The following is a 14,659-nucleotide window of genomic DNA, read 5'->3' as shown; positions in this document are numbered from 1 at the left end:
AAAAGTGTATATGTATGCTGAATGAACAAAGAATTATGTTTCTCATTTTCCAAGGGAGTGACACCCTACACACATGTAAGTATGCTCATATCTGCTAGTGATCTAAACACATAATGAAATATCTTTTTCTGATCTTTTCAGCCATATAAGTCAGTACTCTTTCCCATTCAGTAGAAATTTGCGTAAAGATGGAAACAAAGTAATGGAAGCTTGCTTTGGTGACATATTTATAAAGAAATGAACAAATTCTGATCCAGTTGCAGTCCTAATTTTTTTTTAAAAGTTGCTTTACTTTTTTTATTAGTTAACTGTATTAAGATGTTGTATGTGATAAGAAGAGAAATGTTTATCCAAGATATTTTTCACTTAGCCATATGAAGTTGTGTTGCTGAAAAAGGCTGTTATGCCAAGCTGTATTAAGACAAGCTTTCATTGTCACTGTTAACTTATAAAACTTTTTGCTGTGATTCTTTATTGCAATAGCACATTATGGTTGAGCATACCAAAACAAATTATATGAAGTGTATTACAAACTGACATTATTTAGATTCCATTAGGGAGACAATGAAAGGACAATATTTATTATTAAACTTACATTTTAAATCATGTTATGGAACACTAAAAGGACAATATTTAACATCAAATTTTACATTACAAATTGAATTTGAAAGCAATGAAAGGAAAAAAAAATGACAAGTGTTATTGATAAATATCATTTTTCATTGTTCCCTGATAAAACAAAGAGAACATTAATCAATAAGAGGACACCATTAAAAATTAGAATCTTACAATTGATGAGAATTTCCTTCAACCTCTTTCAGAGTTGTTATGTGAAACATGAATAGTATTCCAGAACTAGCTGTATATGCAAAACTGTTTTTATTTTTATATTTTGTTAACCAGTTAAAAAACATATTCTTGGATGAAATATATTTTAAGTGTAATAATCAAAACAATCAACTTACATTTTAAATACATAAGCCTTTCCTTGTTAAATTATTTTCATGCTGTCAGTAAAGTAACATAGACTGCCTCTAGTATGCACATTGTTATTGGGGCTGTATTTCCACAATGAGAGCTTACCTCTCCAGTTTGTGTAGTAATTGTTCTTGTTTTATTTACTTTGCTACAGTTTCTTAACTTCATTCTCAACTTGTTCAACACTAAACTTATTCCATTCCTGGCTGGGTCAACATTTTCATATACCCCTTTTTCTCTAGTTTCTAAGCTTCTCCACTTTACCTTTTGCAGTAGCTCTTTGAAAGGCTACCCATTCAATGATCAATGCCTTTGTACTGGTGAATCATTAACTTCCATTCTACTGAATTCCAATTCCAGATCTGAACTTTCTGGCTAGCCCAACTATAGTTTATCTTATTTTGACAACTTTTTCACAGGAAACCAGTCTCATCATTGAAATATGTTCATAATTCTCAACCATCTTTTTATTTATTTTCACAGTGACATTTGATAGCTGATCCCACTTGTCACACCTACCTGACAATAGTTGTGTCTGATGTTTTATATTTTATCATTTATAACCAATAGAAAACCAAAGTTTTAATGCATCAAATGTCATTATATTGCAGAGAATTGTCTATTTTGTTTCCAGTTCAAATTTTATTGCCATGTGAAGTACATTGGCAGTATTAGTTCAATATTTATTTAATGGCTCTTGTTACACAGTTAGAAAGCCAGAAAACGTTTGGTATTCATAGCACATTATCTGATTTTTTAACTGTTATTAATCTGTGTTCTTTGGTGCTTTATTTAAATAAATAATTATTTAGTGGATTATTACTGTTAGTATAAAAAAGTAGGATTAAGTGTCCTGGACAATCAACTGCAAGAAAAAGATTGTGTAAAAATTATGCCATTAGTATGAGAAAGTAAGGTTAAATGTCATGAAGAGTTGACAGAAAAAAAGACCCATGTAAATACACTATTTCTTGTTTTTCAGGTGTATTCTTTGTTTGTTATTAGAAAAGTAACTAAAATATAAAAAATCAGAAACTTAAGTTATATTACTTAAAATAAAGAATAATAACGAATTTTCATGAAGGATACTCACAAACATCTAAGTTGTCTATGCATTGTGTAATTTGATAGGGTAACTTGAGCACCTCATTCACCACTTAATTTTGAAATTTTATGGCAGGAATATTGATTTATATACAGTTGAAAGGGCAATGAAACAATAGAATTTAAATATAAACAGATGTATACTGTTTCAAGTTTGATGCTATTTAGAATAAACACTTAGTTTTATGTTACAATTTGAAGTCATTCAAGAAAGAAAAAAGGGTAATTCGAATATAGTACTTTTCTCTTTTCACAAGAGTAACTATTCTAATTCATCTCTGCCTCCTATATGGGAACATTTGCTTTATGCATGCCACAAGCCTTCCACTCCCAGATTTCAATGTCTCTCTCATGTAAATTATTATGCATCACATCTCTACCAGTAGGAACACAGCATACTCATATGATGGAAGTGATCCTCTATGATCCTCTAGGAGTTGCTATGGAACTATCACTTCTTGTTTGGCAGTGCTTGTGCATGTATGTGTTTCTTTTCTGACCTGATTTTGGTTTGGGATGCAGTTTCTTAACAAAGTGGTTATATTTTATGAACTACCCAGTTTTCTTTAGAATTACCTTAATTCTACCTTGTTGTAGTCACCTTTTTGTCAACTCTTCAAACATGAATTCCAAAGTTAATCTCACCACTTCGTGTCTCCTGCCTCGGGTGCAAGCAACCCAGTGGGAGGCTTATCAGTATGTATTCTCAGAGTCCATATCTTCGATTTGTCCATTGCTGGGTGGTGTACCAGTTTTATGTCTTACCATTTAGGTTTGCTTTTGCACCTTTTATTTTCTGTCAGATGGTCAGGGATTTTGCTCTTCATCTTCTTCTTCTAGGACTGCATTTCCATTATTACGTGGATGATTGGGTTCTTCAGGTCCATTCTGAACTGGAGTCGGTCAGTCATACTCTCCAGCTCTTTCATGTAGCTGCTTGGAGAGGCTGGTTAATCAAAGTGTAGAAGTCCTGCCTCCATCCTTCACAATACCTTGTCCATTTGGGTGTCTTTTTAAACATTCACATTGGGCTCAAACCTTCTTCTCTCTGACTTTGTTCTATGGCATTGTTAGCTCACCTCACTTTCTGCTTGAAAGGCTCTTTTGCTTTTGGGGATGTGGTCTTCCATGACATCATTAGTCCACCTATGTCATGCACATATGTGTTCCTTACAATGGCTCTGCCTGATCAATGGAATTTTGCTCAGAATTCCTTGGCTTTTTCTATTACACTTCTTCTTTCTTAGTGGATGATCTGCCTTGGCGGTTGGACAAGACTCGTACATTAGTGGGCATCCCAGTTCATCCTCCTTGTCCATATATACTTCTGTTTACAGATGAATTCCTTCTGTGTTGAGATGCATGGGTCAATCACCAGGAAACTTCAGGTTATTGGTCTGTCGATGAGCAGTCTTTATATTTTATATATCAATATCTTCAAGCTTCTAGTTATCCATTGGGCTTTGGATAATGACCTACTTCTAATCAGACATTTTCTGGTGATGATCAATTCCAACAATTCAACAGTTGTGGTATATATCAATCACCAAGGTGGCACCTGGTCGAGATCCATCTGTTTTCGTATGTTGGATCTCCTCTATTGGGGCCACATGCACCACATTCATTTAATTACATGCAATGTTCCTGGTGTTTTACATCTTGTGATGGATCATCTTTCCTGCTCCAACAAGATGTATCCAACAAAGTGTTCCCTTGATCCTCTTATTTTCTGCTGGCTTTGCACTCAATTGCATTTTCCTCCCATTGTAAATTACCACTCTTTTGGTCTCCGGTGCATTATCGTCAGGTTTTGATTTTCGATGCCTTCAGTCAAGATTAATCACATAAATTCCTATATGTTTATTTCCTGTCTTATTGCTTCATTGGGTGGTTTCCTTAATTCTTGCCACTTCATCCAGAGTTTTATGATAGCTCCTTTTTGGTTTCCTTGAATGCAGCAACTCCAGTTATTTCCTTTTGTACCCTTTCCCTTATTCCCCACTCTCCTTTGTTAATCACAGTTACTAGTTCTACATCCCACAGTTCATATCCCCCAGCTTCATGCTTGGCATGCTTGGTCCATAGCAAGAATTCTGGATTTTTCCTGTTGAGTAGCTTGCTATTTGTCTGAAGCCATACGTCTTACTTCCATGAAGGTATATCAATGAAAATAGAAAATCTTTTACATATGGTCCAAATGTTGGAGATTTTTATATGCTCAGTCTATTGTGACAGATATCTGTAAGTTTCTTACATGGGTTTTTGACTGGGGGTCTTCAGTCTTCTTGATTTCAGGTTGTAAGGCAGCCTTGTCTCGTACCTTTCATCTATCCCAATACTGTAGAGTCTTTGCTTCACCTGTCTTTGCCATGTTAATTCATTCCTTCTGGATTCATTGCCATTTCAGACAGCCTACTCTTCTGGTCTGAAATGTTGATGTGGTCTGCCGTTCTCTTACTTTACCTCCATTCAATCCTTATTCTTTTTGTATGTTTCAACTTTACCTTAAAACATATTTTTTTCTCCTTTTGGCTTATCCCACCTGTTCATCATCAATGTCACATGCACACTTCATACCTATCTTCTTTATCTGGATCATTCCTTCCTCCCATCATGGCTATTTGGTTAGGACACTTGGCTCACAATCTAAGGGTTTCAGTTTTGAATTCCCATTTTACCAAACATGCTTATCCTTTTAGCCATGGGGGGTATTATAATATAATGGTCAATCATACTATTCTTAGTAAAAAAAAAAAAGTAACCCAAAGTTTGGCAGTAAGTGGTGATGTGATGACTAATTCCTTTTCCTCTGGTTTTCATCACTAAATTACAGTTGGCTAGTTGAGATAGCCCTAATGTAGCTTTGCACAAAGTTTGGAACAAATGCAAACCTTTTTCCTGTAAACATCAACAGTACATGAGAATAACTCCTCATTTTTGCCTATTTCCCTTCATTCTGTCTCTGATATCTATCCTCATCCCAATCTGGATAGACTCTTATGTTTGGGGCATGCCTTTCATTGCTATAATGCCTCCAATGCTTTCTTTTGTAATTCCCATTCTTGACTTTTCATCCTTTGACAGTTTTCTTCATCTAGAGATCCATCCCCTTCTACACTGAACAGTTTGATTTGTTGTTTAATCCAGCAGGCATGTTTATCATTGTCCCCTTCCCACAGGAATTTGTTTAGAGTAACTTCTCATCAAATTCAGCACTTTGCCTTTTTTCTTGCTTCTTATCTTCTTTGACCACTTGAGGAAATCTTGCAATCGGGCATGTGGATCATGCCTAACACAGTCATCTCCCATTATTTACATCATATTGCAGTTCCTGCTTATTTGAGTTTTACTTTATACCTGTGGCTATTCTTTACATTTCAGTGCAACTCTAAGACTGGGTTTGTCTGTATTGGTGCTTTCTTTTGTTCCAGGGACCTGTCCTCCACACCTTCATTACATGGATCCTTTCCTTTGGCAAGTAGTACCTGACCAGGTATTCTACATTCCAAAACCCACACTGTACAGCCATGTAGAGTTGTGCTGTTCATTTCATGGCTTCACAGTGCTCACCATTGAGATGTAACATTTTACAAGATTTCTTAAAAGTGAATATCCTTGTGATATTGTGTCACAAACTTGCCCATTTCAGACCATGATACCTATGGACTTCATGGGTAAAGCTGAGGGACACAGCAGCTCATCTCTGTCATACCTTGACTGACTAAATTGGGATAGTCTGCTATTCAGAATTGGGTTTCATCATCACCTTTTGCACCATCTCAAGTACTGAGGTTTCTCTGAACTCTTCAATGCATTTTAAACCTCCTTCTTCAAGTGGAAGATGAAGTTCTTACAACTTACTAGTTCCAAGCTTCTGGGGTGGTTGACTGTGGAGGAGTCCTGCTGAATGTGTTCCACACCAAAAAAAAAAAAAGCATTCAATACAAAGTAGAGTAATGGTGCTCTGCAGGTGTAGACAATGTGCTATCCTCCAATGTGCATTATACAATTTCTGCAAAGTGAGAAAGAAGTTGAACTACAGTTCACCTCTTTGATGGGGAGGAAACCGTATCCTACCCTCATACAGATGCTGGTACCCCTTGGCTGGGTTTTGGATTTAGAGTGAATCAATAAACATGAATCTTCATGTATGTTCAAGGTTGTCTATCTTCTTCCCTTGATTGTGCTTCCTTTGTGTTGTGGGTCACAGAGGGGTAAGGAGAATTTTTCTGGTTCTATCTTTTTGCTATCCTTTGTATACCTTTCTCTAAGGATGTTATTGCTCATTGCATTAATCTGGCTGGGTTTGCTGTGGGGGGAGTAGATTTTGTTTACATAGACATCCTTTTGATACTGAATGTTGGGTTCCCAGATTACAATATTCTTCAAGTAACTCATGTCATGCCCTGAGGTTGGATTTATTCCAGATGGTTTATATTTTGTAATGGTATAATCCACATCCTATCCCTGAGTAGATGTTGGTTCCTAGCATCATGGGTTTTGGATGTAGTTGACTTTCCTAGTACTGTCTGTTGCACCCTAATCACTCTACATTATGGGGCTCCTCATTTGTTTACCTACTTTTCTCCTTTGTAAAATATTGCCTTGTGTATATCTGTTTAAAGGTTCAGATACTTATCCTCCCTCAAGTTTCTCCCACTTGAAAGTGCTCATATCCTTCTTCCATCCTTTCTCATCTTCAGGGGGACCACAAAAGACAAGAGTAAAAACACTGAGGGAGGGGGATGTGGGCTCTCTCTATGGCATGCTTGTTTAAAAAATCTGATCCACATGTTCAAGATAGTAAAGACAGATGGGATCAGAAGAAGGATGAAATGAAATTGGTTAAGACTGTAAGGGGGAAAATAAGACAAACAGAGAGACAGCTGATAGAAAAAAAGTTTATATATATGATGAGAACTTGAAAATTAATCTGAAATTAACTTGAGGGCATTGATAATGAATTATGCATTAAAATTGATTTTTCAAAAGGGAAAGCTTTGTTATGTATAGGACACAAGAGCATGTGGTTAGTTTGGGTACAATTGGTAGCTTAGGTGGATTTCTGAGTTTCAAAGTTAAAAAAGTGTTGATAGTTTTTTCTGATAAATGTTGATGGCACCGTTACATTTTACGATATCATGCAAAAATTAAATTTGAGAATGTAGATTAAAATATATGAAGTATGGCTTATAAGCTCTATTTATTAATAGGCCTATTACAAGATTTCTTTTATACAGCATAACAAGAGAAATAATGCTGTTGAAATGTGAATAGTTCTGTATATGTATATATATAATAGAATCCATTTATGTTATGATTACCAAAAAAGTCTAAAAAATATGTTATTATGCTTCATAAACTTGCATATTAGTTTAATAGTAAGATGTTATAAGTGCAGATATTCTAAAAAGTTTGAACAGTGATCTTCATTATGAAAAAATAAAAGTGTCATCCACATATGAAGACCATAAGGCCTCCTATGCTGACAAACACAAATGCCATCTGAAAGTCAGGGACAAGAAATATACAGCAATTTCCATTAAAATGCATAAAAAAAGTTGAGTAACTCCTGTATTTCCTCAATACAACAACACAGAACATAAACTGAACATTTAATTTTTAGCTGAAAGAAAATATGAAAATTAATTGATTTAGCACAATGAATAAAACTGCTGTCAATGTTTCTAAGGTGTTACTACATATATTCAATATGTGTTAAATCTACCTGTATCAAATCAAGAAATATGCACAGATGGTATCTGCAAAATTATTTCATAAGAAGAAATTCTAAGTGAAAGTCAACGAACACTGATGATATATAATAATGTCTTAATTAATCAAGAAAAGAAGACAAGAAAAAGAGAAAAGTTATATATGCCTTACAGAGCAGACAAATCAGTTTCAATTAGAATACAATCAATATGATGGATGATCATTTATGAAGATTAATTACCTAACATGAAAATAGTAAAACGTAACTCTACAAGAACACCTCATGGTTTCTGTGCTTTTGATTTGTTGTGTTTATGATATAAGACTATAACTGTTTAAAATGTTGGAAGAAAAACAACATACTAAACAAGTTATTGATTTTCTCACTTTATCCATGAATTTAATATGCTACGCCTTTAATTAATTTAAAATTTTAAGAACAAATAACCACATAGTCACAACAATTAGTTGCACAGATTTTTTGTACAAATTGTTCTACATTTTTAATCAAATACAAATAACTGCAATGTTGAAACGTGTGATTTCTTATAATTTCTGCAGTGACAAAAAGGTTTCAAATTTTCACATTCTGAGTTTCTTGTACAGGTAAGTGTAGGTATATATGAGATGCTAGAGTTTTTCTAAATCATCATCCATACAGCTAATATAGTGTGATGTTGGCTTTAAAATGCAAAAAACAGAGTATTATCCACGCATTGATACAGTCAGTGTCAAATTCTCACATGATGCTGGTTGAAATTTAATAAAAATGTCAAGAGATTGGTTTTCACAATATATTGTGAAGTAAACATTGCACTATTACAAGAAAACTCTTATCCTGTAAGAGTAGACAAAACAAAAACAACCCTCACTGAGAAAGATGTGAGATATGTAAAACTCAATATCTGAAAAGTCAATGTCGTACACTTATAAAATTATTGTGGTGTTCCGATATGCGCAAATGTTACTAAAGTTTTTCAGGAAGTTTGAAATCCAATCAGCAATGTGAATGATTCTGAAATCTTAAACACTTCTGAAAGGTAAAATTGCCTTTTTGGAAGTAATTAAGTCTTTTTAACAATTAAGTTCAGCATTAAGTGTTTAGTGGTCAAATTCAGTTGCAGAACTTTTGAATATTAGAACCTAATTTTTTTGAAAAATTTATGTCCAAGACCAAATAAACCCATACCCCACTACTACAAATGGCCTGAATGATATATTAATATAAGCTGACCTGAAACTAAATGTTAAATAATCATACCACATGAAATACAACAGCTTGGTCTAAACAACCAAAGAATATTCAAAAATGTTTGACAAAGAAGATTTGTAGAAAAATTTGTTCTTGTTTTCCCAAATCAAACACATCCACGGCTATTACAACTTATAAAAAGTTATTTTGGGATGTTTGCAAGCAATACTTTTGTTTCAATGAATTATTAATTTTTCATATTTTTTTACAATATCAAAAGCATAAGAAACAGTTTCAAAATATTTGTATTATAATAGGATATTGCAAAAATATAAAAAGTATATTTATTCCAAACAACATAACTGGTTGATTAAACTCAATAGGGGTTAGACATATAGCCTAGAAATAATAAAAAAACATTCTTACTAAGAAAGTTGTACAACATCAAAAGAATGGAAGCAATAATTGTCTTAAGACTGGTTAAAAGCAGTTCAAATAACAGCATAAATTACCTTTTCCTGTAATAGCTTAGAGGATGAACATGTATTAAAATCCTCTACAGTAATGTGGTCAGATTGTATACAAGCCCATGGTAAGACAGTTTTAAAGGTTTCTGGACTATGCAGAGAAAAATCTGACTGAAGGAATACCTAAAACAAAGAAAGAATAAATGTTAACTTTACATTAGCAATATAAAACATGAAGTATACCCAAGAATAATTCACAATTTATTTTTTCAAATGCAAAGTATGCCTATGGTACAAACAAAAAGTCATCTTTACCACGTAACATTTACATATTTTCTTGACTATTTGTCAAGACACATTATACACAAGAGCCAAGAAAATAATACCTTCCTGTTGTTTCCTTTGACATTTCTACTTCCACCTCATTCTTAATGTTCTATACTTGGACATTTGTCAAATCTTTATATCAAAATGGAATAAACATCCACATGTATAGTACTTTATATAAAAACATCCAAGTACAATTGGGTCCATCCTTATCCATTTCCTACCTCTGAGTTTATGTCCCACCTAAAGAACCTTATTTGGTCCTCCTTTAGTTTTCTCATACTTCTTTAGCGTTACAAAGAATATAAACATATGGTACACTTAAATATATATATATATTTCATTTTAAATTCATAATGTCAGTTTCAAATATATTAGCCCATATGTACCTTTAACTTAATTGTTAGTTAGAATCTCTACACTTATATGGCAATGCAACTGGAGAAAGCCGTGGTGTCTTTCACTCCAGGGAAAGAACAGTCAAAAGTATATGAAAAATCCTATAAAACTATATTATCTTGGTATCACTGTATCATGTGATAAGCATAATAATAAATCTATGAACTCGAGTATATGAATTTCAAATGAAATCCCTAAAGCTCCATATATTCAAGTGGTCTATTAAGACCTAACATAAAATGATATTTCTTGTTAAAAACATACCAAAATAAACACCTTTCTTAAAGAAATTAATGCAACTGAAGAACATTCTCTTGCCTGGCACATCAGAAGGTTAAAAAAAAATTTGTAAACTTCTAATGTTGGAACATGTTAAATCAGACATTTAGTGTGTCAAACAAGTTCAATCCACACAGAAGAGTGACTCAACAATCCATGTTCTAAAGAAGGCATGCATTCCAATGACAACATCACCCTGAGTGAAACTGGTTCAAGGAATGAGAGGTACTAGGCATATTCTTCTATGTAAAACTTCTACTGTCTCAAACAGTAATCACTTTGTTTCTTTATTGAGTTTCATAAAGAGCTATGCAATAGCTATCTCTAACTTTGAAATGATGGATCAGACAAAAGTCAAATAGTTAACACCACCAACAGTCAAATTTTAGGCTATTTCTGTCAGACCAAATGGTGCACAACATAGTTTTTTGTTGTTGTAACTGAAGACAGTTACAAAATGTGAAACAAAACACAGATACACAGTTGTCAAGTTAACCATCAGACCAGGTTCAGCCCAGTATATATAGTTAGACCTAAAAAGTAAGTCCAATATCACATGTTTAATTATAAAGAAGGTGTCCCAATGAGAAAAGTATTAAACAATTCAAAACATACTATGTGTTGGATGCTTTTGTTTGAGAAGATTGAAATCTTGTAAGTCAAAAGCAAAAAATAATTAAAAAAATGTAGTTTACTAAAGTCAGTAAATCTGGCACCAAGAAATCACCTCATAGTAATATTTATTTAAACTTACTTGATTAGATTTTGAGATGTCACAAACATAATAAAACATCCTACAATATTCTTGATATTTCTACATAGTTCTAGTGAAATAGAAACATTAAATATTTTGGTTTGTACTGTTTACCTCTAAAAATGTAAAACATAACCCACACACTTTTCTTAACATGCTTAAACTTACTTTTGGCACAGTGTCTATGTCTGGGAGTCTTTTATCTGAAAAAATAGAATAATATTCTGTTGTTTTTTGGATCAGTAAAAATGAGAAACTTCAAACTGATTAAACATGTTTGCATCTACACACAAATAAAAAATCTATAAATAGTTCTTAATTCTCTGCTTAACTATATTGCATCTCAAACACTTTCAGGGTTTTTTTTTTATCAATTACTAAATGTACAAAAACTCGATATATAACTTTCACAAATGTAAATATACATGAAATGATTTAAAATTACACTATTTTATAATTAGAAGGAATACACTATTTAAATCATATCTTTTAATAACTAGTTATTGTGTAATGATTTTCTAAAATTGAAAATGTATTTTCAATAATACCTACCTCTCCTCACACTACAGCTATGCCCAGCATGGCCAGGTGGGTTAAGGTGTTCGCCTTGTAACCTGAGGGTCATGAGTTTGAATCTCCATTGTACCAAACATGCTTGCCCTTTCAGCTGAGGGGGCATTATAATGTAATGGTCAATCACACTATTCGTTAGTAAAAGAGTAGCCCAAGAGTTGGTGGTGGGTGGTGATAACTAGCTGCCTTCCTCTAGTCTTACACTGTTAAATTAGGGATGGTTAGTGCAGATAGCCCTCAGGTAGTTTTGCACAAAATTCAAAAACAACAACACTACAACTATTATTCTAATGCTATGGTTTCCTTCCTATGCACATCTAAGCAATGGTCTGATTTTTTTCTTATTTGCTTCAATTTTTTTATTTTCTTAATTACCTGTAGAGATATCTGTCTCGTGACACTCTCCACTTATGTCAACATACCACCCTCTGTCCTGGTACTGTATATAGGCACTTCATTCAGATAATGTTATCACTTTTTTGAATGAACTCAATCTGCAGTCTGTAACACTGGCTCTTAGAGGAGAGGAGGGGCAGGAGAGCATAAAAGGAGCTAAGTATTATGTAAATACATTTTTGATTTTAGAAAATATAAAGTTCCAAAATATACTTATCTGCACTCACAATATAGCTAGAACCCTATATTGAAAAGGTTGGAAAGCTGGTGAGGGCATTATCCATACAGAAGGCATCTGCATAGATCATGATTGTGCCAATAGAATATTAGCACCCTTGTACATTACACCCAGAACAGGTATGCTTTTCACCCAGAACTTAATTCATGTACTGTGGGTAGAATTTTATATGATTTGTCATCTGTTAACCAGATAGCCAGGGTTCCTTTAGTCAGGATTGAATTATAGGGCCATAGTCCCTATATCCCACATTAGTGGTTAAAGCATTTGGACAACAATATACATCTATACTTGTGAGTGGATACTGACCTATAGTGAGAATGATGCGTTCCAACTACCAGAATCATGACAAGAGGGTAAGAAATCCAGAAGGCAACATTCCAAACTTGCAATGATAGGATCCTGTATGCCATACTCAACCTGAGAAAACAAAACTCATCTGATCTGGAATTATGAACACACAATGTCACTCCACAGCCAAGTAAGAAAATAAAATTCTATGTCTCTGGAATTATGGGAAGAATATGAAACAAATAGCACTGCTTAACCAAGGACCTGGGATATGACCACTTTGCATTTGGAATAGCAAAGAGACATTGCCCCTCTTTCATGAACAATGTACTGCACTAATATTAAACAAAAAGAAGGGACACACTTAACACAACTGATTAGCTGAGCATCAAATCTGAAATGATGTTATGATTAGGCTCCCACATAGAATGGCACCTCTCCTATCAATATCTAGGAAAGAAAATTCATGGTCTTAGGTAGAAGGAGCCCCAAAATTCATCCTCTTTTCTAAGAGTTGAGAAAATTCACTCTAATAAAACTCTGAAGGAATAATCTGTCCACCATCCTAGTTACTGGTAACTACGTGTGGTAAAGACTCACTAGCTCCCTCAGTGGAATCTGAGGGGTAATGCATATTGGGAGTCCTGAGAAACAGTGCTCTGGAAACAATGCAATAAGTGAATCGAGTTCCTGAAATATTTAAAAGCAAACAGATCCTAATATTATTCAATTCAAAGATTGGCAGGGATGGGCAGGATCTCCTTATGCATAACTTGTGATAGTTCATGAATGGAAGTCCACTTTGGTACAGTAATACCACATGGTCAGCCTCTAGGTGGTCTTATGGAACACCTCATTTCTACAGAACCCACTGTAACCTAGATAAAGGATACTGAGTTAGTTATTGATAGTGCAGAATTGGTTTGATAAAGCACACCTGCCTGGGTAACACTCTCTACAGAGTGGGATCCTGTAAAAGAGGTAAGAGACCCTGGAAAGTAAAGAAGAGAGAACATTATCAATAAAAATACTCACCTGTCCTTATAATATAGTGGACCTGGTTAAAATAGTTACAGGGGTAGTCAAAAACCCTCAGGGGAAGATACTGCCAAATAATGCGAGACACAAGTGCTGGGACAGGTTCAGATACCAGCTTGCACAATGCCCTGCAACAGACAATTCAATCCAACTGCCACCAACAAAAAAATGTGAAAAATCTTATGAGATATAACTCACAGAAGTCTCCTGGCCTTCAAAGATAGCCCATTATAAGCAATGTAGATAACTTTTCATACCTACCTCATCAAGGTAGTCTGGGATAAATCCCAGAAAAGTGAAGGATCTCAATGAATAAAAAGACATTGTCCATTACCTCTAAAGTAGTTAGTGTGAGCCACATAACACTTCATTTTTAACTGGACAGAGCAAACAATCAGAATCCAACCTGATATCACAGTGAGAGATAGAAATCTGATGAATTGGTGAGAAGAATTTAACCCCTTCCCTGGTTGCCAGTGTGTTAGATAAGAATGACCTGTCTGGGCATAGAAAGATGTAGGTGGAATGATAAAACATTCTGTGCACATGTAACACAAACAATTCCAACCAATAATGTTCAAAGGCCAGCAATGACAACAACAAAAAAAAACCTTTAAGGAAAAGGTGATCACAGTACATGAGGCTAAAGGATAAAACAGATATTAAGATAAAGCATGTAATACCACCTTAATATCCCATTTAGGTATCTGAAATGGTCTTTTAGCACAACTTGAGGAGACTGGAGAGCACTGAGGACTCAAGTAAGTTCCATCTTTTCAAGTATGTACAGGTAGTTGATAAAGCTGCCTTACATAACGTGATTATAGAAGAAGCTAAACCCTTGTCAAAGAGCCAAGTCAAAAAATGGTCAAACAGGGATTGGAGGATAGGTCATTTAGCCCTATTGC

General features: G+C 34.3%; 1 protein-coding gene across 1 annotated transcript in view; it reads right to left on the bottom strand.

Annotated features, from left to right (window-relative positions):
• The window catches only part of LOC143251556 (vacuolar protein sorting-associated protein 54-like), a 49,921-nt gene that overhangs the window by 21,821 nt on the left and 13,441 nt on the right, over positions 1–14,659 (bottom strand). Inside the window, exons 4-5 of the mRNA XM_076502827.1 lie at positions 11,384–11,418; positions 9,502–9,639 (exon numbers count right to left, since the gene is read on the bottom strand). Of these exons, the coding sequence (XP_076358942.1) occupies positions 9,502–9,639; positions 11,384–11,418 (173 nt within the window). The remainder of the gene's footprint in view (positions 1–9,501; positions 9,640–11,383; positions 11,419–14,659) is intronic.

This window comes from Tachypleus tridentatus, chromosome 6, assembly GCF_004210375.1.
Source record: "Tachypleus tridentatus isolate NWPU-2018 chromosome 6, ASM421037v1, whole genome shotgun sequence".
Lineage (NCBI taxonomy): Eukaryota > Metazoa > Arthropoda > Merostomata > Xiphosura > Limulidae > Tachypleus > Tachypleus tridentatus.
This window is presented reverse-complemented; position numbering and strand designations above follow the sequence as displayed.